At 40.1% G+C, this 26,289-nt stretch overlaps 1 protein-coding gene across 7 annotated transcripts in view; it reads left to right on the top strand.

Annotated features, from left to right (window-relative positions):
* CNKSR2 (connector enhancer of kinase suppressor of Ras 2) overlaps nucleotides 1-26,289 on the top strand; it is a 235,770-nt gene that overhangs the window by 17,925 nt on the left and 191,556 nt on the right. For all 7 annotated transcript variants that reach the window (XM_076356481.1, XM_076356466.1, XM_076356473.1 and 4 more), the window contains exon 2: nucleotides 19,536-19,699. In XM_076356481.1, the coding sequence (XP_076212596.1) occupies nucleotides 19,536-19,699 (164 nt within the window). The remainder of the gene's footprint in view (nucleotides 1-19,535; nucleotides 19,700-26,289) is intronic.

Below are 26,289 nucleotides of genomic sequence, written 5' to 3'. Positions count from 1 at the left end.
ACGCTTTTTAAAAAACAATTGTAATTAAGTGAAAAAATTGTAGTTTAACAATTTTGCTTGGGATACAGCAATTTCAAGCGTCAAGATTACTGGCCTAAGCAAACTACATTTTCTTCTCCCTGAAATAATGTTTTTAAACTCTTGAAATCTTAAAATAGTAATAAAATAATTCTAAATGTCATGCAGAAGCCTGGAAGACCCTCTTTTACTGCCTCGAAATGTTTGGGCATTTTTAGTGTTTGGTGCAAAGGTGAATGAATACTTTTACTCACAATTGAAACTAATGATTTCTCATCTTTTAAAGGTCTGATATTTAATGAAATATTACAAGCGTGATGCAACATTCGTTCTGTAACAGTGACACATTCATTGAATTGCTTTTTTCTTTCCTAGTACTAGTTAGCTACTTAAAAAGCTACTTGGAATAGACTTCTGACTAACTTTAAAAAGGAGCTTTCTCAATTATAAATTAAAGGAAAATTTATAAGCCTCAGAAATCCTCAAAATACTCAAGTGCAATCTTTTATTATGTTTTCAACCTGATATTCAAAAGGTTCCAAATAACAGTAAAATAAAACAGCTAATTCCTTCAGGGGTCTGTAATTGTAGGGCCTTTTTCTTAAATTGAGATCTGTTCCTCTGCGCCAAATTGGCATTTAATCAAAATAGTTTTCATGTAACTATTTGTATTCTAAAAATACAGAATGTGTGAAAGATTAAAAGCACACACTCATTTTTAATAGTATATTCCAGGGAACTCTGAAGGGAATGCCACGGAAAATATCAGTGAAAGTTTGCTAATCAACCCCTCTCCTCCCTTTGCTGTTCTAAATGGCCAAGACCTGCCCCAAGCCGTGGTGGGAGAAGTCTTCACAACGAATTCATGCGGTGAGGATTTCTGCCAGCTTTGCTCATCACGAGCACACAAGCAGCTCCGTTCGCGCAGCACGTGGCATCCCATCCCGCAGGGAGGGGAGGAGGCAGGCTGAAACGCTGAGCGAAAGCGAGAAGATGGGGGCTGTGGCTTCTTGCAGCTTCTCCCCCGGCCTTGCAGGGAGCGGGTGGCTGGCTGGCCGTCCGACTGCCCGCATGGGGAAGCTCTGAGCAGACATCAGATGAGTTTAGGGTAGAGATAGGAGGTGGTCACACCAAAGTCTTCCTCAGCTGGAAGGGACGCAGTGAGGGACCCAAAGTACCCGCGCTGGAAGGGATGAGTGGGGGAGGAATAGCGGTGGGTTTGTACGTGGGAATTAGGGATGAGAGAGAGGTGACTTCTGTGGCTGCTGTTCCCACTTGCATTGATGAGTTGGGAGCGGGCTGAGACACACTTCTTTCTCCTTGCCTCAGCCCCCTGTGGAGAAAGACAGTGGAGCGCAGGTGATGACTGCTGCAGTCAAAGGTCTTGGGAAAAACTGAGATGCAGGAAAATAGACTTTTGTTTCCTATAAATGCTGAATGGTAAAGTTTTCTTTCAGAACTGTGAAAACCTGACCAAGAAAAACAATAGCTTGTTATGTTTTTCCTGCATGCCAATGGGGTAAATTTTCCTATTGGCATTTAGAGGATGCTGAGTGATGAGGATTGGGTTTGCAGAAGAAAACCTTCTTCTCTCTGGACCTTAGCTTCTTTCATACAGCGAGGGAAAAAACAATCTCTCTGCAGGCCTGGCTGAAGTGTAACCTTGGTGGTAAGCAGTGGGGAAGGTGAAATTGAAGAGTAAGATGCAAACAAAAAGAGGTCAGTTATTACTAGAACTAAATATATTTTTGTGGGCTTGACAATACAGAAAATATGTCTTTAAAAAAGGGAAGAAGGATTGTATATACTTCACAGCTTGCAGAATCTTAAGTGTCTTAAGGTCTCAGAAACCGTAAGATGTTACAAGCTCCTCACAAGGAGACATCTGGGACCCTGCCTCTTGACATTTCAGTGCAGGGTTTGAGCTGGAGAGCTTCTTCCTGTGGGCAGTGTGTTAGGTTTTGAGGTTCTACACAGAGGTTAACTCATTGAAATTTGATTACTAGCTATTGCATGTTCAAAACACTTGCTGATTTGTGGTTTGTTTTTTTTTTTAATACATAACATGGAAAAGTCTTGAAGACCAAATTCAGAAAAAATGGGAATCGAGTTATTTAACCAGTATTAAAGCATTTCGGGATAAAAACCAAAAATGAAGGAAGAAGTCAATAGGCCTTATGGTTGTATAAAACTGTATTAGAATTAATTTTGGAACATATTCTGTATATTAACACTGGCTAATAATGTGTGTTTAATGGGAAAGTTTATTTTAAATATCTCCACATGCTGATACTTTTGAGATTTTCACAATATTCTAAGGTAATGACATTAATTTCTGAGAGAGACTGTAAAGGGCATACTTAGGTCTGACGTTTATACCTTCCGTAACACCAATTAAATTATTTAGTCTCTGCCTGCTAACAGCTGAAAGGACATGAGTAGCTCCGCAACTTTCTACTAGAACTAAAGCTTCATCACCTAACAAGATGCGCAAGCTCACACTTACATAAAGCACTAGTGTGATCTGCTCTAGTTTCGGTAGGAGTATTCACATGCTTGAAGGTAAAATCGTGGATGGTCTCAGAAATGAGGCCCATATTTGAGAACTACAGTGTAGCTGAGGTACATATATCTCGGAAACCTTACTCTGGGGATTTTCTGATTTTGACTTTTTTATTTCTGCAGTGTTAATAATTTCATTTGTGCTAGCATCTAGCATTCAATTTGCCTGTAGTTAGTCCTCAGTTACTTTGTTGAGGATGGTATGTTTTTGGGTTGCCGATAGCAGTGAAAATAATGTAATAATGAATAGTCCTGCAAAAGTACTTGTGTACTGACACTGTTCCTCTGTTTTATCTGGGATGAAAGGTTTACTTTCTGGGAAGCTAAAAAAAGCAGTTGTTGGTTTTTATGTCTGTACCCTCAGAAACTTCTTCTAGTTGTTCTCATCCAAGGCATTTTTAAAACATTACTTTCTCATTGCTCTTGTTTAATTGCTTTTAATTGTTTTAAAAGGTTTGGGCATTCACGGGGCATTTTTTTCCTCAAGATGGGAATAGGCCTTCTTGAGGAAAGTACTGTTGCTACCAACTGTCTTAGATACAAATTAAACTGGCTAATTTACTTAGTAAAATTCTTTCAAAACTCAAAAATGTTAGGATCTAATGATTTAAGTTGGGCTGGGAAAGCCTCTAATTCTCTGCGTCCAAACTAGCCTTCCTCATCCTATGTGGAGAAAGGAGGGGAGAGACATTTTGGGATGGAGTTCAATAGCATCAAGCCAAACATTGAAAGATTGTTTGCACAGCTGTGTCTAAGCAGTGACCAAACTGTTAAACAACCTAGCGGGGGGAAAATGAATAGAAACTCCTGTTGGCCAGAGCACTGAGTTTCCTGGACAGTGCTCAGGACGTTATGAAGTCATCGCACATGCTGGGTCAAGGCTTTTACCCATATTTTCCCCTTGCGCTTGGGAATAGTTCATGCTTTGCTTTTTCATAATAATATAATTGGCTTAAAGCATCTGAACAAAATTCTGTATTGACGAATGATGCACTGTAGCGTACTTACCTATAACTTCAATTAGGGAACCTTTCCCTCCCAGTGAACTGATTCACTGATGTGAGAGGAGACAGGGCCTGTCTGTATATCTGTCTTGCTTCCTTGCAAATTGTAGATTATGAAACTGGACTACTGAGCAATAATTTAATCAGTGGCATCAGAAGAGCATTAAGCTCCATTAAACGTTGGGTCACCATCAATGTCAGATGAGTATTAAATTATGGCTTGCAACTTAGCAAAAAGTCAAAGCACTGCTCTGTCTGCCAAAGACTGGCTTATAATGTGAATAGGTTATAATAAAATTCTCTCTGCAAATGGTGGAGAGGCAGTTCTCCTGATGAGGAGGGAGGATCCCTACAGGGTGCTCAGTTTGAATTTTTATGTAAAAGAAACGTCATATTCTTTCTGGTTCTGGCGCACCATAATATTGCCAGCCTGATATTTGGAGGATGACTTTGATACCCCTATTGCTAGTGACAGATTTTCCAAGTAACAGCAGTAAGGTGAAACTAGTAACGCTGTTTCTGGGTGGCTTTGCTGATGTTAGCAGCAGCTCTCATGCAGCAGCTAAATCATTGAGGCTCTTGTCAGTCTGCTGTATGGCTCCTGCCACTTAGGAAAGCTGCGTGCTGCAGGAGATGCTGACCTTGGAGCTATGCAGGGAGAGAGAGGAGGGTGAAAAATGGATGCTTGAATAAAATGGGTTTTCCCATTCCTGTTCAGGTGCAAAACGAATAAAGAGGAGATAAAGAAGAGAGGGAGTGGGTTGGGCTGGTAGAGTAACAGATGGGCTGAGGAAAATTTTTGCCAGTGGTGGTGCTGGGAAAGGAATAAATGAGAGTGTCGTTGATATAGGTAAAGCTTACCTGATCTTTATGCAGCCTCTAGCTTGGTGGCGAGATGGGTTCTCCAAGTGGGAGTCCTAACAAGATTTCCCTGCCCATCTGCTGAAGATGGCGGTTAGGGTTCTCGCCAAAATCTTGCCCATCGTTAAGATTTTCTTGTCTGATTGTAATGACAAGTTGGCCACGTAGTCTTACGGGCACAATATCATGGCAGGATATTTTAAGCCATGTTACAGGTTTTCATTTATTAAGGATTGCATCACTGGTGCTTAGATGTTGCCAACTAAATTCTTGCTGCTGTGCAGAAACCATGGTACTTCTGTTTTGTGGCAGCGGGCTGCAAATGGGAATGCTGCGGTTTCAGCTCAAGGAGCCTAGGACAGCTGGGCAGAAGGCAACGGTCTTCAGGGAGGAGTCCTATTGTCTGGCTGCAGGATAGGCTGACTGAGGTGGTGGGGCAGTGTGTTGCTAAACCACCCCAGCCCAAAGTCTCCAGAGTCTCCTTCTGCCCATTATTTTCACCCTAAAATTTGGTGTTCGTTTGCTTGTTAAAAAGTACTGTTCCAGAAATCTGCATGTCCTATATTGTTATACTGTTATTTTTCTTTTTGAAAATACACCAACAACTTGTTGAAATTTTAATACTAAGCTATTAATATTAAGGCTTCAGAAATTTTTTCCATTTTCCACTTTTCTCCCTATTACAGTTGTGAAACTGGCCATTATGCAGAGAACAAGCTCCGAAGGGAACTTTAGCAGAGCAGAACCTGTCATGAGAAGGGGAATTGCACCTTTTCTTTATAGGCATTAGAATTGCCATTTCCTATCTACCAGTGCTTAACTTCATGCATGCTTTATTATTAAAAGCCCTGTTATTTCTGAAATAGTTCAAGTGAGTGAAGAGATTCTAAAAGAACTGAAGAGTGCTAAGGTATTACTGTTTCTTAACAGAAGGCTGAAATAGCGCATAAGCGCTAGGGTGCATGTGATGCAGTGCAAGATCAGAATACAGCTGATAAATACGTGTTTAACAGACTGGCTGGCATTTGGAAATGATGGTGGAAATGATGCATTTGGTACCTTAGAGCAGCTACTTGGAAATAAGGATGTCCTCTGTCTTTCAAAAAACCTCACTATTTAAGTCTCACTCAGGTTCAGAAAGTTTATTTTTAATGAGACCAAAGGAGTTTGTGGCAGGTAACAAGGACAGCCTTTTCCTTCAGTCTTTAGTGACAAGGAGGAAGGCATACAAAGTCAGCCAGAATTACTATGACCAAAATAGTAATTATTATTAAGTCATTCAGGTTTTACAACTACTTGAAATGGTATCTAACCTTATGTTTCAGGTACGCTTTTAAGAGTAAATATGGAATAAGGAATCTCTCATACAGTAAGAAAATTAGTACATATAACAAGTCCTGTTAAACTCTGCAGAGTGAAAATTCAGATATTTTCTTGTACTTTTTGGTTTTGATTTTTTTCCCCACCTTTTGATTAGGTCTGGATGAGGTGCTAACCGAAATACTTGGTATTTTTATACTGATACACCCTCTCCATCACTTTTCAATATAAAGTAAACGCTTAAATGGGCAGGAGATAATGGAGCAAGACCAAGAAGTATACTACAGTTGGCTATATACAGCTAGCACAGAAAGTGTTAAACAGCATTCACCTCCTGGTGATGTCTTGTGGAAATGGGCAGGAATATCCATAATTGGGACACTTTATCCCACACTGACTGATACAAGTATTTAGTTCTACCAACCAGGGATATTGCAGAATAAAGGATGAAGATCACACAGAGGAAACCCAAGCTCAGAATTAATTCAGTGGTAAAACTTTATATGTATTTTTTTTCCTTTTATCTGATAAGCTATGGCAACAATATACTAGAGCTTGTGGAACTGCAGCCTGAGTTAAATCTCAGCTCTGGTTTAGTTTGCCATGCCTTCCACGTGGCTTGGGGCAAGGCTGTTTGTAAGTACGGCTAAGCAAAACGCACGAGAGCATCACTTTACCTTGTGCTGCCTTCTGGGAGGGCTCCGTGCAAGTAGGGCTCTCGCTGACGGCGCGTTTTCTGTGATGTTTCTGCCCTCTTTCTACGTGAACTGCTTGGGAGGCCGAGCGCGGTGTGCATAGTCCACCTCCCCGTAGGCGGTTCTCAGTGTTGCCTGCAACAGCGGCCGAGTGTGGGGATTTCAGGTTTTTCCTTTGGGTTTCCCAGCGTTAGGCCTCTGAATTGGTTAAGTAAATATGTGTATATGTGTGCATTATAAAATGTTAGTAGCACTAAACTGCAGCACTTTGCACAAATGTATATAGTGTGTAATACTAATATTTAATCAAGTACCTCATCCTCTCTTTGGGGAAGAGCTTCAGGGACAGGTTTCATACCATTAATTTAGTGCTATGCAGTTAATAGTTAAAAACAAATTGTTATTAATTTTGTGTGACGTGTGCACACATTACTTTCCATGTGAACGTTCATTTCTCTTTCCTGGGGATATAACATTGATGAGACTTGAAAGAGACTAATATTTCACTGTAGATTAATTCAGTCTTTGAAGGGTCTCATTCCTAGTTACTGCTTTTTGCTCATATGGATAAATTGTATCAGGAAGCGATTATGCAAAATGAGAAACTAGCTAAAGTGTAACTTAGGTTGTCACTTCAACAGATTTTTTTTTTTTTTTAATTTTTATGTATTTACAACTTATGCAAAGCTGGCAACTTTATTTTAAAAAGTATATTGCCAAAGAAAATAAAAAACTAACGAATGTATTTTGCCATGATCCAGTTGTGTGGGTTGCCTGTAAGCTTTACAGGCTTACGGTTCGTATTGTAGATTTTACATTATGGAATGTGTTCTTCTCTTTTAATGAGTGAGAGGGAGAGTGCGGAAGAGCAGGCATGTAAAGTTGTCCTTGCATGTACTTTTATGTAAAGCTCTCTACTTTGAATATAGTTTGAAGCAGATTGTCTTAGCCAAGAAGCTTAAAACTGAAATGTTGTCGACTTCTTAACATACACTGGATCTGTGCATATCAGAATGTAATAAAGCTGTACTTGTAGGACTGTTTGTAGTCATTTGAACATATTCTGTCTAATTATGGGTGATGTCATTAGGGTTCTCTCTTAATTCTGAAATCCTTCCTGAGAGAAGGCAGATAGAGCTGGATGATTTTGCTGGTATTAGAAGGAAAATCAAATGTAGGGGAAAGAAGAATAATTTGGAGCATGGATGGAAGTCATCGTATAAGCACTCCCAACCAAGCCTAGCATCTTGTTCACTGTTGCTCCAGAGAGAGGTTCAGTGTAAGCGTAGCAAAACTGAGGAATTGCTCGTGTTGCAAAATTAATTGCATTGCTTGTAACCACGCTGCTGGGCTGCATGAAATCCACAGACCCCACGTGATGGCATCACCAAATAAATCTTGAAGCCTTATCTGAACCATTAACAGATTTCTCCAGTGGTGGGAGGCGGTGTAAAGTACTGAGGTAAAGGAAAGCTTTAACAACTGCTGTAGTATTCCTTCGGGGACGTGATGCTTGCTCTGAAAGGGTGCATTCTGACATAATAAATTCTTGGCAGCAAAGCTGGTTTTGGTGGTGAAGACCTATAATAAAGGCTGTGGCAGAGCTTATTTGACTATTTTGCATAATAGCATGTATTAGCCCATGTGAGGGAGGGAGAAGAGGAGGGCCCTTCTTGTGACAACAACAGTGTGTTTAATGTGGCTGCTCCAGAGCACGCTGTAAAAATGCAAACATGGGAAGGCATTTGAAAGAACAACCAGTACTTATTTACTTACTTGGTTAATGTCAGGAGTGTGCTTGGCTTACATAAACATCTTCTGACTGTCTTACATATTATACGTGTTTTTTCCCTTTAATATATGATTCATTTATATTTTGCAGAGGGGTGGGATGGTTACTGAGACATCATGTGTGAAGTGATGGAAGTGATGAATATTAGAAGTGTAGCTTTCCCTTTCTTCTTCAAGACACTCCTACACATATCGAAGTATTTGACCGGTGATTTTAAGTTACAGATGTTTCTTTGTCATGTGGAGGGGGATGTACAGCTTTTTCTGCCCACAACCCTAAAACCGTCCCAAATCTCACACTGTGCTGAATTGTGCGAGCTTCTGCTAAAGAGAGCTCCAAGCCTGGGAATTGCATGGGCGTTGCGAGAAGGAAGAATGAACGGGAGGGAGTTCACTCAGAGTTTGAAGAAACTTTCCCTCCTGCCTGCCTGCTGTAGGCTTGGACACTTGATGGCTTTGCACTTCCTATAGTCATATGAGCTAGTGTGAAGCACAGCTGCAAATAATCATGGGAGACAGTGAAAAGCTATGGAAAACGAAGACTTTCGTATCTTAAGTCCTGAGGGGGTGTTTCAGCCTTAGAGCCCCATCTAAACTGTTGAAGAAGCCAATACCACACCTATTTAGACAAAGCCTCCCATCCGTAGGGGATATGGTGGTTGCATTTCAATGCTTACAGTCATATTTGGGAACTTGGTAGTCTGTCATTGCTGCGTGGTGCAAAATTGTTCAGAGGGCAGGTGCTGCGCATTAGTGCAGTTGTGGTCGGAGATGCGCAGCTGTAGCCCCAGGGCTGGGACAGATGGAGGGCTGGTTTGCCTCAGGCGCACTGCGCCCCTGTTAGCCCTTTGTGGCTCTGCCACTGTTAACATTGGTGATGTGCTTGAACCAAAATTGTATTTTAATATCATTAAGCAGTGCTTACTGCTTGCTTGCTTGAGAGACATGTTGAAGAAGTAATAAAGCCACACGCTGTTCTTGGATGGACAGTTGCTCCCCCTGTGTAGACCAGTGGTGTGGCCTTTTTGTTTGCAGGCACCAGAATATTGTATGTTTGGCGATATGCTGAGTTTTAATCTTGTTTGTTTGGCAATAAGCTGTGTTTTAATCACGTAAAGTTGCTTTGCACTAGTACGAAGATAAACCTCTAGAAACTCTAAAGTCAGAAGGACACATGCTGAGAAAAACTTTTTCTTGTGCTGGCTCATAAATTGCTTGATATTTTAGGGGGAACCAATTAGTAATAAAGTTACTCCTTATAGTCTGATGTATGGTAGCAAGTTCTTAGAAAAGGTCAAATCCTTACAGTGGTAGTGATGCAGACAGATGTACAAGGAACCATTTCGGAGGGGAAAAATGGGAACATATGAAATGTAAAAAAATTATCCGATGAAACACAAATAGATCAAATGCATGTTCGTGAATGGTATTTAGAACGCTAATTTTATGATGCTGATTGAAAAATGCCTATATGCCGAGACAGTTGCAATGTATTCTAATTTACATGTGATGACTGGAGCAGAAACGTAGTACTTCGAGGAAGAAGTTAACCATTGATTGGACCCAAGAAGACTTCCCTTTCTTGAGGTACTCAGCAAACTGGAGCACATGTGAAAAATGGGAAAGAGTGTGATGGCGTGTGTGTGAAAACTGTGAAGTGAAACAGAGTAGAAATAAAAGTAGCTGTGGAGGGATCTGCCTTTATTAGCTAGCCAGCTTGAATTTCATGGAGGAAAAGAGAAGTTTATCAAGCATCCTGGGTCAGGGCCATGTCTCCTTGTATATTACTTTGTACAGACTCTAGCATCATGGGACCCTGAATAAGACTAGACTGTCTGGATCCTTGTGTATCATAAAAATATATTATTACATGTAAAGTGACAATGCCACTTTCTCCTCTTGCTTTTTGCAAAGCTTTGGTGGTACATTCCATGTCTTCAAAGCTGCTTCAAAAATCATGAGGGCATAGATTTATGCAGAAAAAAAATGAGGCAATAATGGGATTTCCTCTTTGAGATTTTAGAGGAGTATTTAATTCAGCATTTATAGTCTTGTAATCTTGATAATGCTTGGACAACTTATTGGAGAACTCCTGGTTTTGGTAGAGTACGATGTTTAGACAAACACCACCATCCTCCCCCATTAACCTGTCTGTTCTTTGTTCAGCATACAAGTAGAATTCCTTGGTGGGGCGGTGCGGGGGGGAGGACAGAAATCATTACAGTTCAGGTATTTTTAGTTTATCTCTAGATGCCTCCCAGATTGTGCTGAACTTCTAACCTGAGCTTAAAATCGCTTTGTCATTTTATATATTGAATTATGAGGGTGAATGCACACTTTCTCGAGCCATCTCCATTGTGGCTGCCCTAGGCTCCAGCAGTTGGGTGTAGTAGTGTTTATCAGAAGTAAATGGATGCATTCCTTTGATTAGCTTCATTTGAGGGGTTCCTGATATTTAACGATGCTGTGGGTTGTTTGACTCCTCTCCCTTCCACTAGCAAAGAGATTTCCGCTGCCATTATCAGCCACACTAACTTTTCAGCACAATTCAGCATTTCTCGTGTGCAAAGTCCACAGCTGTAGTTGAACAATGTGGTCGTTGTAATCCAATAATGAGTCCTAAATATAACAATAATTATAACCTCTTACATTGAGAACAATATTGATAATCAGGGATACTAATCCTTGAATTTCATAGAAATAGAGCTCAGCACTGGTTGTTGCAGTGTTATCCACGTTTTAAGATTTCAAATGCTTTGCAAAACTTGTATGTGCTTGTGTAAAGATTTGGCTTTGCTATACAGATGGGCATAATGGAAACAAAAAGCACCCAGAGAAATATGAATGATTACATTTATCAACAGCTAAACAGAACACTTTGCATATTATTCTTGTAATTAACAAGTCTAACTTGCCATCATAGACTACTTATAATCAGGGCTTAACAGCAAGGACTGATTTTATTGAAAATTTGTCCTATTAGACACTGCACCCAGTTCGGTCTTGTGTATCTTTAAATCATGCTTGTAGTTAGTCTATACGTACACTTTCTGTCTCTCCTCCTCCTTTTTTTAATTTTGTTTTCTTTTTTCAAGAAAACCCTTTTAAAAGTTGGTCAGTGTGAAAGTCTTTGTAAAATAGAGCTGTTGAGCCATGTATGATTCACTTAGTCTTAATGTTTCTGCAATTTTCAGATGAACAAAATTGCCATTTATTTCCAACACGGTCATATAATGAATATATCCAGGTCTCATAGGAGTTCACTGTCATGAAAAGAGAGTGTATCTGTAGGCACGGAAACAGCAGACACTTCAAATCACAGGATTTGATTTTTAATTACAGAATTAGTAGTGACCCGGGACAGTACTTCTTTCACCCCAAACTTCTGTTTCAATCCACCACTGTAGCAAATACACTTTTTGACTCCCAGGTTTTCGCCTGGCATAATGCCATCTCCTTGTTCGCTGGTGACTTTTCCTTTGACCGACCACAGGCCCTTCTCCTGGCAAGGACCTTAAAAAGAACAGAGCAACATGCAAGGTCTAAAATGCACTTCTATTTCAATTCCTCATTTTGCGCATCTCTTCAGGAGCCCAGTGTGACACCTTCATTATTTACCTCACTGCTGTACACAGTACCTCTGGTCTAGTAGCCAGGGTCTCGGCATTTATAACACCTTCAGGAGAGGCTGAATTTGGATTACGTTGCTGCTTCTCACGTTCACATCTTCTGTCTTTTGAGTTCTTCATTCTACAAACTTAACACGCTTTTCTGGAGTTAGTAGTATATAGCCAGTGGATATAAAGTGGGGTTTTTTTATGTATTGTGTTTCTCTTTCATTGTCTAAAAATGTAGTTTTTAGTTAGCAGTACCTTTCAGCTAATGTTTTGACTATGAACAGCTGAAGATTCCTAGGAAAAAATACATCTACCCTAAACTGCACACAGAAAACACGTAATCTTATACTATATTCTATGAATATGCATGTTATGCTTGAAGGAATAATTATTTGGATCTTCTCAGTCATTTTTAATGTTTGTTTTTAATGCTTTTGGAATTTTCTTTGACTCAGATATATACAGAGAGAGAGGAAGAGGGAGTGAGAGGACAAACACGTTTTGCGGTTAGAGGGCTTTTGCCTGAAATTGCAGATAACCAGTGCACAAAGTGATTGTCCTGCTCTTTTGCAAATGCTGCTGTAATCCAGGCATTTGGCAAATCTTTTTTTCATTAATCCTGTACCCATTCATAAATCCGGGGCCTGCAATTAATTTTTTTCCCCCCAGTTTTAAATATATTGTAATTTTTTCCCAATCTGTAATGAAAGCTGCTTCTGGTGTTTCTTTTGCCACCCTACCTGCAGTGCTCCTCTGGGATGGGGCATTACTTTTTTGTGGCCTTCCTGTCCACAGTAGGCATTTGCCATCTACTGCACTTAAAACATTCTGTTCTCTGCTTCATCTTCTGGCACTGATAACTGTGACATCTGTTTGTCACATATGAAGCCCAGGAGGTGCTGAAGACCCCGAAGCAGTCAGCATCCTTTACGTGAGCATCCCTTACGTGGGCAGAGGAGAATTATCTTTGCCTCTCAGGTGGGGAAGCAGCTAGCTTGGCTTGCTTGATGTTTCTGTGGTGACATCCAGACTGAGGGACGTGGAGAGTTTCCAAATGCCCATCTCCCACGTACAGATTATGATGAAACCTGGCCTTTCCTAGTCTTTCCCCTCTCATTCTCCTCGGGAGGAAACATGAGTGTGTACCCCAAACGAGAGCTGCTGTGGCGGGGAGAATTGCCCACTCCAAGTTGCCTGCGGTGTCTGTGCCCAGGAGCAGCTCTCTGGTTGAGGTGGAAGGAAGACAGAAGTTTCCTGGCTGCTTGTCTTGCTCTTTGACATAAGGAAAGCTTGTATTTTTGTATAATTAAAGCAAATAGGCTAGTAGCCTACCAGCTCTGGATTAATAAAGCCTAGATGCAAATGCATAAGTCATAGCACAATGTTTTAACTTATCAGGAACTCAGTTGAACATTTATGTTTGAAACATATGTAGACTCGTGCAGTTTCAAAAGTGGTCAGTCCTTAAGAATAGTTGGCTTAAATTTAATGCATATTTAATGGTGGGCAGGGAGAAAACAACCGTGATTTTTTTCTGAACATTTAATGTTTTAGTGGTCCCTTGCTAATTTAGGTAAAAATGTTGCAAATGATAGTTTACAATCTGAAAAGGCATCGGATAGTGCTACATAAATGCCCAGCTGATATTAAACTCTAGTTTAAATTTTTTTTTAATGACTTGTTAAATTCTGTGCTACAGTCCATTACTTGAATTTGTACTTGTTAAGGTATAAAACTGATGGAGTTCAGGTAGGGCATACTCTTTCTGTTCAAATTGAAAGATGAGTTAGTTTGTGTTATATTAAAAGAAAAAGAAAACCCCCAAACCTGTCGTGTTTTTTAAGAAAGCTGTGTGTCTTTCCCTCCCGTGCAAAATTACTCTGTGTATTGTCTGTATGTTACTGCTTTTCAGTAAATGCTGGGTTTACAGAACAGGGACTTGCCAAGGGAAGCTGTCAGTTTACAGCCTCATTCTGATTTACCAGAGGAGCATAAAAATATACTCCCTTGTCAAAGTTTCAGGTATGATAGTTAATCCTGTAATGTTAATTATCTTTCCCTTAACCTTATCTTTAACAGAAAAGAAGGCTGATAAGGACACAAGCTCTGTTACTTTCACTGTAGTTTTCCAGTCTTAAGGAAGAATTCTTTTGCCACCAATTTGGGGAAGAATATTCTACCTAGTTGCCACTATTTTTAGAACTGTATCTTCTCATGTATATTTGAGCAGCTGATTACAAATTTTAGTTCACATCTACCCATAGAAAAAGTCTATTTTAATACTTTTTAGTCTCTTAGAGCCGGGAGGAAAGACTGAACTGCTTGCAGAGAAGAAGCAGACTGTGTGATCAGAACCTGAGTATATATTTCACGGAGAGGGTCATTTGACTTTGAATTACCACAGATATGCATAACCTGTTCTGACACTGAATTACAGGGTGGTTTGTCGGTTTGCTTGTTTCAAAAGATAACCTGCTACACACGTCAAAATAAGATAATACCTCAGAGAGATCATGAAGTGTGCAGTTGTGTTATTAGGAGATTGCAAGCATGGAAGATTTCCCTGGGGGGTAGCACTGCATCTTGCAATCTTATTCCAGAAAATCATATGAGTAAAACAATGAAATTAAACATTTCTTGATCAGTTGCTACTATGCTGTTGTAATAAAAGGAATTCATTGTATAGAAATCTGCCCAATTTTGCATCAGTGAGCCATTAAAAATTGTTAATGATTTGATGAACTCTGACTTGGCCCACACAAGGTAAAACTCAATGACAGAGTAGGGAAAAAAACCAGCTCCAGTATGTTCTACCCGCAAGAGAAACTTTTCTAGAGAAGTTTTTTTTAATGTTTAAAGCACTGACTCTTCTGAGCACTTTCTTTTGGAGGAGCTTTCTTTACTTTTGCTATTGTTTTTTATTTGTTTAGTCCCACAGATGAGGTAGAGCTTGCTTATTGCTCATTACCTGGCCCCAATCAAACTGGCCAGGTAATGAGTGTATAGTCGGATCTGGACAGCATTGCCAGACTCCGTGGTTGATAAGCTCAGGTGGAAAGCATGTGGGGCGGGGAGTGCTTCTTGAGTAGTTAGCATCCTTGGAGGTCTGTGTTATTTCTGGAGCACAAGACAAAGAATCTTTCAAGAAAAAAGAAAAAAAAGTTACATTATACAGTGTTTCCTTTAAAGAATAGGTCTAAAAGGAAGAGGAGTACCATCATACGGTTTTACTTTAAACTCTCTTATTATTGGAACATCTGTGCCTTTACATATACTCAAAAAATCTTGGGTTATTTTGGGCGAGGAGCAGAGCTGTTGAATATGAGACTGTTACTTGTGTATTGACATCACAAAACCTATTTGATGTACTGTGGGGCCCTATGCACCCAGAATGTAATAACGAACCTGATTTTTGGACAGAGGCCACCGTTCTTGAAATATCCAGAACTGCTAGATGCTTGGCAACCTTAATCGCACCCATGGCCGGGAACAGGGAATAGTACATCAAACTGAGTTATTTGCTGCGATTCCTGTAGTACGTGGGTTGTGTGACATCTTCTGATATGAGGGCATCTGGGGGTAGGAGCGGAGCAGACCTTGACAGCCAGATAAATTTCTTACTACATTGAGGTTGGGTGGATGCTGGACTTGCAGGAATATCGTAAAAGACAGAGTGCTCTTAAGAAAGCTGTGCTATCCCCGTTAGCTTCCCAGGGACTCTCCAGGGACCCCAGGCACCTGATGTTTTGTGGTGCATCGTGTCCTGTCCCGAACTAAATGGCGTTATCGGCCAGGAACGCCCATTCCCTGCAGCTCCCCTCCTGTTGATCTGAACGCAGCGGCGGCTGGCCAGCTGCTGGCAAACAGGGCTGTCTGCTGTGGCTCTGGGGACAAAAGGTGTGGGTGAGGAACGCTGGCGGCCTTTTTGTATTATTATTATTATTTCCTATCTGTGCACAGTTTTGTTTACAAAAAGAATTGCTGCTCTTTAATTAAGAAATAGAATGACAGAAATAAATTACTTTAAAAGGATGTTCTTTTTAGGAATGAGGGGAAGTAATTGGGGCCAGCTAATATGAAAATGTCATGCAATCTACGGTTAAATTGGTTTGTTCTTTCCTGGCTGTAGTTTTTACAAAATTGGTGAGTCAAGCAATTGTCAGTAATATTTTTGTTGTCTTAAATTTTTTTCTTACCCTATATGAACTACATGCATCTGTCTAGATTACATCTGAATGACAAAAATACATAGATAGCAGCAGGAGGAAGAGTAATGGCTTTATTTAGAATTAACTGTCAGTAAGTGTTTATTAAGTGCATCTGTCATGTCTTATTCTGGATTTGTGTTGCTAGTCTCTTAGCTGGGAATTCATTTTTTGATACCTGATGATGCTGAATATTTTAATGTTATTATTCTCATTCAGCAGTCTATGTAAGCAGTGTGGGACTTAAGTTCAGGAATATCAGAAGTACTTACTGCCTTCTTTTTTAGTCATTTAGCAAAAGCACATCTATGGACTATTTCTAATACATTTTTAGATGAAATGTTTTATGTATTGTCAAGAATATTCAATTTCTTTCAAAAAAATAAATGCCACATACATGGGACTGTGCTTGTAAAACAGTTCATGAAATTAATATATCAGATGGAAAACTTGGGCTAAGAAGGGCTTTGGGAGAAAATATGTACAAATATGGATAAATCAAGAAGGCTCACGTCAGACAATTCAAGATAATGGTATCTTGTGTGCGTGTGTGAACAAGTAAAGTGGATTCAAGAAGATTTCAGGAAAATTATTTCCTTTTGCAACCTAAATTTAAATGTCTAAATGAGTTCTTATAGCACTGGGACTTGGTAAATGGTCCTACTTTCAGGTGTCAGACAGAGAAGAATACCTGATTTTTATTGCTACTTGTCTGTTTGCTAATAATGATGAGCATTGCCTACCATGTAAGAGAGAGATGGCAGCATTTGGATTAATTGAGGGCTCCCATTGAAATGCCTTGGGAATATGCAGGACTCGTGCTCTTTCACATGTTCTGAAGCAATAGTGTCTAAGAAAGAGAGAAATTAAGATCTTCCCCTTGTACATCACACAGACTATGCATGTATTGTGTTGTTTTACAGTGAAACATCACTTTTGATTAACAAGCAGTTCTAAGGCCAAAGGCAGAGTATTCATTATTTAAATACAAAAGGAAAAAATATAAAAAATACAGTGGGGCACCCCACAAAGCAGCAAGCTGTGTTGTTTTGACCTTAGTGAGTGTTCCTGTATTCTTTTCCGTGCATATGTGTGGCAAGCAAGTCATTTTATGGATCAGTCTTGGTCGTTCTGATAATTCAGTTTCCCCTAATGTAGGGGAATTAAACTTAGGAGAATAAAAGCTTTAGTAGATCATTGCTCTTACTGAAAGTTTAACCATTTGTATTTTCTTTGTTGGAGAATTAAGGAACAATTTTTAGCTCCTCACAAGCTGGTCAAGCACATCTGAGAACCAGGCTGTGTGGCAAGATGTGATACATGATCAGTCCTGGATCACCATTTTTGTTCTCTGTTAATATACTGTAATAGGGTATATGACTGATTTGAGCAACTATTTGTTTAGAAAGGGAAATGAATGGAAGGCATAGCTCCAAATGCTTGATTAACGTAGACCTTTAAGTGGCTTTGTTTTGGAGGCAGGAAATCAGGCAGCAGGCTCTGGAAGGACGTGGTTGGAGGCTGCTGGAACTGGGGACCTGCTCCTGTGCCTTGGGCCTGGAGTATTTGATTTACAGAGTGTTTCCGTGTGGTTTAGTTTTGGTGTGTGAATTCTAGAAGGCATGTGAAGATTGTGCTGGTGTGTTGTAGCAGGGACAGAGCGTTGGTGAAGCTTGCCCAAGGGCCAAGCCAGGAACGGCAGGCTGGCTTGGCTCTGGGGCATCCCTGCCTGCAGTACCAACATGTTCTTCATGTGAGTCTCTTTGGAGGTGTGGTTGCACCCTAAAAGGGGTGAATGAGAACCAAAAATGCAACAAAACCAGTTTCAGAGAAGCTTTATGCTGTAAGCTGGGGCCCTTATGAGATGGCTGGGGCTCAGCAGTCAGATCAATTTTTTTTTTTTTTTCCTCCTCCATGTGCCTTCAGATTTTTCAGACATTTTGATTAGCAAGTAAAAATGTTCTCAATTCCTTGCAAGCTAACAAGCAGGTGTCTTTTCAACATTAGGGATTGTTTGAAGACAACCATCAGACAGGTGGTATCTCTCAAGAAGCAGCTAAATTAATACATTCAGGTTTTTGTCAAATCCTGCTACTTGGTAGCAGTCATATTGATCCATCAGAAGGTATTCAAACACAAATTTTAGATGGACCACCAAATACCCGAGAGTCTACCTTATCCCCTTGGCACAGGGATGCACACGCTGCAGAGCTTCCCCGTACTAGTCTGGCCCTCTTAGGCAAAGATTGATGGAGAAGAGGTGCATGATGGATTATCTCACGTTCTGCAGTGCCCTGTGCTCCAGGCAAAAATGTGTAGTCAGGTACATGTCATTAGACTGATAATCAAACTGAATAGCTAGAATCGGGGTGGCCCCCAAAGCAGGACCTGGTCCTGTACAACCCTGCACTCATCCATGTCCTGAGCAAATGTGTTGCATGCACTTCTAGGATCGTTTTTGGCACAACGGGCCTGTTTCTGCTCCCTGATTACTCTGTTCTGGAGAGCGCACGCAGGTCTTTATTTTAGTGGCTTTTCATGCTCAGTAGGCATTTGTGTGCCGTGAGTGACTCCGTACAGTTTCTGAACTGAGGTACGTTGAGCTGGATCTGCTGCTGCATTTGGGGTCCAGTCTACGCATTTGCAGTGCTACCACATTTCCTGTTCTCTAGAGCTCTTTGCAGCTTGTTTTAAGGGCTGGCATGATCTGTGAACTTTCAGGTGGCTCAGCAGCGTATGAACGGTCTTAGAGTAGGAGAGACGCTATGATGTGGCACTGCCGTTTTGTGTGTCACTGCATGGGACGCTGTAGCCAAGTGTCCCATGAAGAGATGGGTTCCTAGCTGAGGCCATCTCCAGCAGTGCCTCCTCGTCATGTGACCTACCGTGGCAGAGGTACTCTGGTAGTGAGGTTAAGAGGCACTGATAGCTAGTCCCTCCTGGATGTATGGCGTTAAGCATATTCACACTCTCATTATTCCCTTAGAATTTGTCTCTGGCACAAATGCTTTCCCTTGTTTCCAGTCTCTTACAGTGCTGTAATAATTAACAGCATCTGTTGATATGCTGCACCCAGAGAAGGATGCAAGTCTTCCTCTCTTCCATTGTTCCCTCTTCTCCTCTCCCCTCCCAGACGTAATGGAGCCATTGCTAACATACCTGTTATTAGGGGCTGCCAGATAGGCATCATAGCGCAGTACACTACAAGAATTCAGGGCTCTGTTTGGGATTCGGGCGAGGTTGGTATCGTCCACAGGTGGAAAAGCCATGGCTGCCATAGTTCTCCAAATCTTAAGATTTCTGGGTAGCATTAAATTTTTTGTAATGTTGAAATACTTCTCTTAAAGATAGGGCAAGTATCCTCTGTTGGCTTGATTTTTGGTTCCAGCCCATTTTTACTTCCTATGGCAGTACAAAACGTTGCTAACTTTTGTATTCCCTTCTTCCGTCCTGTTTCTGCAGGTCTTGATGATTGCCTGCAGCAATATATAAAGAACTTTGAGAGAGAGAAGATTAGTGGTGACCAGCTACTACGCATTACTCATCAAGAACTGGAAGATCTTGGAGTCACACGAATTGGCCATCAGGAGCTTATCTTAGAAGCAGTAGACTTGCTCTGCGCACTGGTAAACTTCTTGGGGCAAAACGGGGGGGGGAGTGAAGAGTGTTTGCATATTCACAGTTTGTGTATTCAAATTTCTAGTCCTAAAGACTACCTAAGTAGTTCAAGAAACTCCTGATATGTAATGTATGAACAATTTAGCATTTTAAACCAGAGGCAAGATAAAGAGCAATATCTACTGATAGGATGGTGCTTGTTAAATAAATTGGTATCAGAGATTTAAGGCTTGCATATCTGTCTTTATAGAAGAAAAGTTTAGCTGAAATCACAAGAGAACTAGACTGGGTTTGGTTTGGAATGTAAAACAATTATATATGTACATGCAGTAACTGAGTGCCGGTTGCCCTTTACAAACAAAATGTCCTGATATTAACGATGTCATTTTTCACCGATCCTTTCGTGCAAATTATATTTTAGATGATTATTTGAGCTTGCTGAAACATAGCTGCTTGTATTCACAGTAGAAAGGATTAAATACTGAAATAATTATCTTATGTGTAAATAATACATACATCTTTGATGGAGCATACAGAGGGATTTTGGTAATGGTCTTTTCAGTCAGGTCGTGTCATGCATAACTGAGATTATCCCCTCGGTGAGGGGTGTGGTGCTGACTTCACCCTTCTTACAAACTTTTTGTGTGTGCCTGTAAAGATTAGTGGTAGATTGGGCACACTGTCTGCATTCTCCACTGTAGCAAGGATTGTGAACAGCTCTGCTAAGCTGTACTTGACTGTCTAAAGTGGTGTTTTGTGGATTTTTAATGCATACTATTTTTCCGAGCCTCAGAAGCAGCTTTAAGAAAGCTGAATCCCAGTAGAGGCAATCAAAGATGGTAGGCTGAAAGGCTCTTCAGAAGGGCTTGTGGATTCTCAGTATGCAGCAGTTTTTCTGAATATCCTGTTGTTGCATCTTTGGGAGATAGATGTGAGGGGTAATGAAGAGAAGAGAGCGGAAAAAAAAAGGCAAAAAAGAAAGTAAAAAAGGGGGAAAAAGCTTTTCCATAAAGGAAGACATTTGCTTTTAAACACATCTTGGATTCTCTTCTTTAGAGTAGTATTTCTAATAACGTTGCAAAGTGGCTCAGTGCAATAAGTTAACTCATCTATTTGTTTTTTAAATAATGGAAAGGATGCAATCCTAAAAGAAAATAATGCTACTGATATAGAAGGGAACATAAAGAGAGTTATTCACAAAGTACTTTTCTCATCAGACAGTGCAAAAGGAAACAAGAAAGTAAATACTTTAATTAACTGAGACAAAATCTAAGTTAGGGTGAACACCGATGACCATTCTTCCCAGGCACACAGGGAGACAGACTGTGGCTTTTTCAAAAATAACCTATTTTCACAGACAAAAACTTGTTTATTAGCTGAAATTTATTTTTTTCCCAGGCATTTAATTACAGATCTTATCTTTAGACAAACAAACTCAACTTGTCTTTGTAGCTCCCTTATCTTAGGCAAAAGTGTATGGAACTAAGTTGAATATAAAATAAGGAATTTGTAGTGAAGGCTAACACTGCATCCTTAATTCATGCAGCAAGTCTCTACCTTCCTGGTCCTTGTTGCACATAGAGTGTTGTCTGCTTTTCTGAGTTCGTCTTAAAGAAAACTTCTTCACTGAAACACAATAGCATGCGTTCAGATCACAGCTTCTAATTTAAGCTGAGGTTTTTGCAGTCTTGCAATTGGCTCCTGATAGCTCCTCAGGGATACAAAATGTGATTGTTATATTGATTTTAGTGAACTTAATTTGAATTTATTGTTCACCTGTCAGATAAACCTCTTAGGAAATTGAATTCAGAGACAATCCTTTTGGCTCTACTGGTCCTATACTTACAGTCTTTCCTTGTTTTATTGCATCAGTAAGTATCTGTCCTGGTTAGTGCTTGCGCATTCTTCTGATTAGCCTCTAATGTTGACTGTATTGTTTAGGAGAACTTTAAGCCTATGACTCTCCAACATAAGATAACTGCTAGTGCAGGTAGTCACTGTGCAAGGTTTTTTTAATGAAAATGATCTGATTATTTTTTGTGTTTCACTGGAGTTTCACAGAGGTTTCATGATAGAATTTGGCATGAGTTACAAGTGTATGGTCCAACTGAGTTAAGGTCTATTTGGATGCTGGAGATGATGGGTGGCATGATGGGGTAGGAATAGTAATGTTAGTTTTGCCTTGCAAGAATAATCTCTGATTGATTTTAAACTGATCATTAAAAACCAAAAGGATTGTCACTTCTGATTCTCCTCCCCATTCTCTCCGAGCTAGTGAGTGACCACCTAAACAGGTTTTGGCATTGAGGACAATTGAAGGGGACAGAACCACTGCCCACTGTTCATTTCTGCTCCCACTCTGCAGGGGACAGTTTCCAAGACAGAGTTGCCATCAATGAGGAAAGCTTCTGCAATGTTGATAGCCGTTGTGTTTTAAGAGCTGCTTTCTTCCTGCCCTGCTTCCCAGCGTTTTTTTGGGGTAAACTTCTACTCGTAGTTTCTGCCCTGTCAGCTATGCATATGGCAAATGGCAAACCAGCTGCTTGTGTAGCATGCCTGTAGTTCACAGGGCAACATTTTCTTCCTGGGGGAAAGCGGAGAGCCTGAACAAGCATATTTGGCTGGTATGGAGAGAGCATGGGACCTCCTTAACCCAGGCGGAGGCTATTGAACAGCGCTAAATAGACAAACTGCTTGCTGCAATAATAGTTGGGAACCAGTTATGATTGATAGCACTATTTAAAGGATGTTCTTTATTGATTTTTGGCAGAAGGTGGGTGGGTGGCTATGGTCTCTCACAGTATTCCCCTCCTGTCATAAGCACTTGCAACAAATGGATTCTCCAGTGTCCGTTAGCTGACCAGAGAACAAACGGTGGCCTGTGCTATCCATCTTAGTAGAGTCTCTCTTGGCTGCCAGCCTGCCATACTGTGCTCTTGACAGGAGAGTAAGAGTCCTAGGGGTGAGATTCACAGGTTTTCTTTTCCTGTAGTGCTTCAGAGAAGGAGGAATAAAGATTTTGCCCAGCTGCTACTGCTGTTATAGGTCACGCTCGCTGATAATGGTGGGGGTGTACATACCGCATACCATCACTGAAGCTGAACGTGCTCCAGGAGAGAGCGGGCAATGTAACTGATGTGGTTTGTCTCTTCCCTCTCTCCTTCAGCCCGTGAAGGTGGGAGCATGTTCAATAGATTATCTTGCCTCGGTGCAGTTTTGTGTTTTATAAAATCCGTACGTCAGAAAGGGCAAGATACATGAAATGTTCTCTGTGCTTAAAAGAAAGAAGTAGTGAGGTCTGTGATGGTATTTCTTTGCTGCTAAGAGTTTGTTGCATGGTTTTTGATCAGTCCTTGAGAAACCACCATGACGGATATATAGACTTGTTCTTTTTCCAGCAAGGCACGTCTCTTGTCCTTCCCTTTCTGTTCAAACTGGGACATGGAACTGAGATCACACTGGTGGCATCAACAGGTAGATTCCTGCTTGATGTGGATGTGCATGTTTATTCATACTGACAAAATCTCAAAAAATAATTGACATCTCAAAACTGGTTGAAAAATGGTAAACAAGGAAATTGCATGTCTGGCTCTAGAGATACAGGAGAAACTGTACTGAGTTAGGTACCATGGTATTTTTTCTCCAGGCTACTCCCATGTAATAAAACATACACTTGTTCATCAGTTATAAAAATTACCACCCAGATCTAGCCTCCACGTGATCTTTGTCAGTATGTGTGTGGCGGTGAAGCTAGTCTAAGACTGCTTTACATTTCATCAGTAAACAAACAACAGTGTAGCAGACCTTCATTCACACATAAAATGTGACGAGTCTTGTTTCTTTGATGGTTGCTTTAAGAACTGGATGTGAATGAACAATGTCAACAGACAGTAAATTGAGGAAAGATGGAGGTGATGCTTATGAAAAGAGAAATGCATACTGAAGAACAGATTACTTAGATAATGCCATCAGATCACTGTATCAGTCTTCAGGTTTAGAGTGCGTCTGGAGGTCTTGTGGCTCCTGGAATACCTAACTGTGCTGCAGAAAGCAAAGAAATGCACGTGATTCTTTTTCCATCATCTGTTTGTTAGGAGATGGAGTTTCACTTATCAAAACCGGGTATGACCATATTTTGCTGAGTGTCCATGGACTCTAAATTTTATGTCTCCTTGGTATCATATTTTTCCCGGAAAACGCTACCTTTTGCCCCGCTGTCTGGAGAATACAAAGACTGAAGACTGCACAGCCAAAGATTTCTTCTTCCATCTTTAAGAAAATGATCTAGTTTGCCTGACATATCACCACAATGCCTTGATGCATGAGGATTTTTTGTTTGCTCTACTTCTCCAAAATATCATGTACATTTTGTTTGAATGAAGATTAAATTAGTTTCATTTGATTTTTGAACATTTTCAAATATTTTTTAAAAGGAGACCTTAAAGCGGGAAATATTTTGTTCTGGGAAGATAAGAATATTTAGGAAAGTTCACAAATAACTTTTGGATGCTTTAAAGTTTTCCTTAACCAAAGAACTTAGTAAAGTCCCTGTGAATTTGTAAAATACTTCTTCAGGGAATCTGCATTTGTGTAGAATAGAGATTGGTTAAAAACCAAAACACAACAGTTTTTGCTTTGTACAGCATACTGGTTTCAGTACTGGTTTCAAGCTAGTTATTTAAATCTGCTATGGCTGCACAGGAATTTATTATACACTGTATATTTGAATCTGTAAAGCTAGAAGATGGCAGCAGATGAAATAGCATTATTATTTGGCAAAGAAAACATTGGTGTGCACTAACAGCATGAAATTACTTATCATTTATCACTAACACAAAACATTTATATGCAAATTAATGTAAAAAATAGACCTACTTTACCCATGAATGATTCAATTCCTGTAAGAATTATACCTTTTATCTTAATTTCATCATCTTGCCGTTTCTCACACAGAAATCCTTTCCTTTGCCCTTCTCGCTAGCCAGATCTTAAAACTATTTTTGTCAGTAATAGTGAATATTAGACTTAATCACCGTAGTGCTAAATGAGGAAGGCTTCATTTCGGAATGGAGATTTGTATATATTGAAGTTGGGATTTATTGTTAATATTCTGCATGCTCATAGCAGAAAAATTACTTACCCTTTTTACTATGGCCCTTTGCTAGTTAAAGTTCTGCTTATATATCAACTGCCTTCCTGTCTTCAGCCTGAGCTAACTTAACTGCAGAGAAGGAAATCCTGAAGTCCATCACCAGATCAATAAAGCTAAGGAGTTAAAGGGTTCATAAAGATGATGTTGAAAATGTTTGTGGCTGCTGTTAGTAGATCTTTTATACAGAACTGCAGTAAACCCTGTGGTATGCCAAAGGCAGTAAATATGTCTGTATGCAAAGGGTGAAGTCCTTTCTCCCACCCACCTCAAGAATCAGTTATGGATCCTAGATACTTTTCTTAGTTGCTTTTTTCTTTGGGCTCTTTGGAGTTTTGGGCAAGTGCGAAATATATGCCCTGGTCCATAAAGTCATAGCACAGTTTGGGTGGGAAGAGACCTTTAAAGATCCAACCCCCTAGTTAAAAGCAGACTGGATAAAAAGGGCTGTTACAATGTGCAATATTTTAAAGAGGTAGTATGTTCATAACAATCTACTTACTTCCTTTTTTTTTTTTTAATTGCTGATTAGCTGTTTAAGACTTTGTGAAATGCATGTAACTGAATATGTAACTGGTAGTTTGAATTCTGGAGAAATAAGAGCACTTGGCTGGCTAGGGCCAAAATTACATGTGAAGGTTGAAAAACAAAAAAATAATGAGCACTTGGTCTTGCAGAATCTGCTGATTGAATAAGAGTAAGAAAAATAGTTATATAATTGCTCTATTAGTGCTGCAAAGCATAACCAGGGCTTGGCTTTTTGATGTGTTGCTTGATTGTGCTGTGGAAAAAGAAGGGCATGTTTCAGGAAAGGGAACGATGATGACGATTATGAATCTTTCCCGGGTTCTGCAGGGCTAGAACTATCATGCATCTGAGTTTTTTTTCTGACTGCAAACATTTAGGACAAATATTTATACTCTTTTTGAAACCATTTGCCTTTTAATCAGTATATGTTTAGTAATTGCAGTAAATGATAGGTGTCATTTGAGCTATCTGGCTTTTTCTCCTTATCTACTTATTCTGTGTTTATGAAACAGATGTGTAAGGATCATGTGTTGTGCACTTCTAAGTTACCCCATATGTCAGTGCTATTTGAAGAAGAGGTAACCTTAGTGTTGGCATTTCATGATGCTGGAAGAAGGGTCGTTAGAAATATATGTTGTAGGCAGATCTGATGAGGTATAAAGTTACATAAGGCACCTTCCATATGACAAGCTGTGTTCTCAGTTGCTCGCAACTTTGGGCTGGTAAGCTATCTGCCTCATATTTTGTGGGATGTGTTTGGCCAAGTGTTTTGGAGAATGAGGTTCAGATGCATTTTGTTCATTTTTAAAAATGAACTTTGGAGACAAAGGTTGGAATTTTTCTTGGTGAATTTTTGGCCGCCCCAAATTTTGAGGCATGGTTTTGAAGTGGCTGCCGTGTGCAATGGTATACATGTGATGC

Source organism: Aptenodytes patagonicus, chromosome 1, assembly GCF_965638725.1.
Source record: "Aptenodytes patagonicus chromosome 1, bAptPat1.pri.cur, whole genome shotgun sequence".
Taxonomy (NCBI): domain Eukaryota; kingdom Metazoa; phylum Chordata; class Aves; order Sphenisciformes; family Spheniscidae; genus Aptenodytes; species Aptenodytes patagonicus.
The sequence above is the reverse complement of the archived record's forward strand: the minus strand, read 5'-3'. Positions and strand labels throughout refer to the sequence as shown.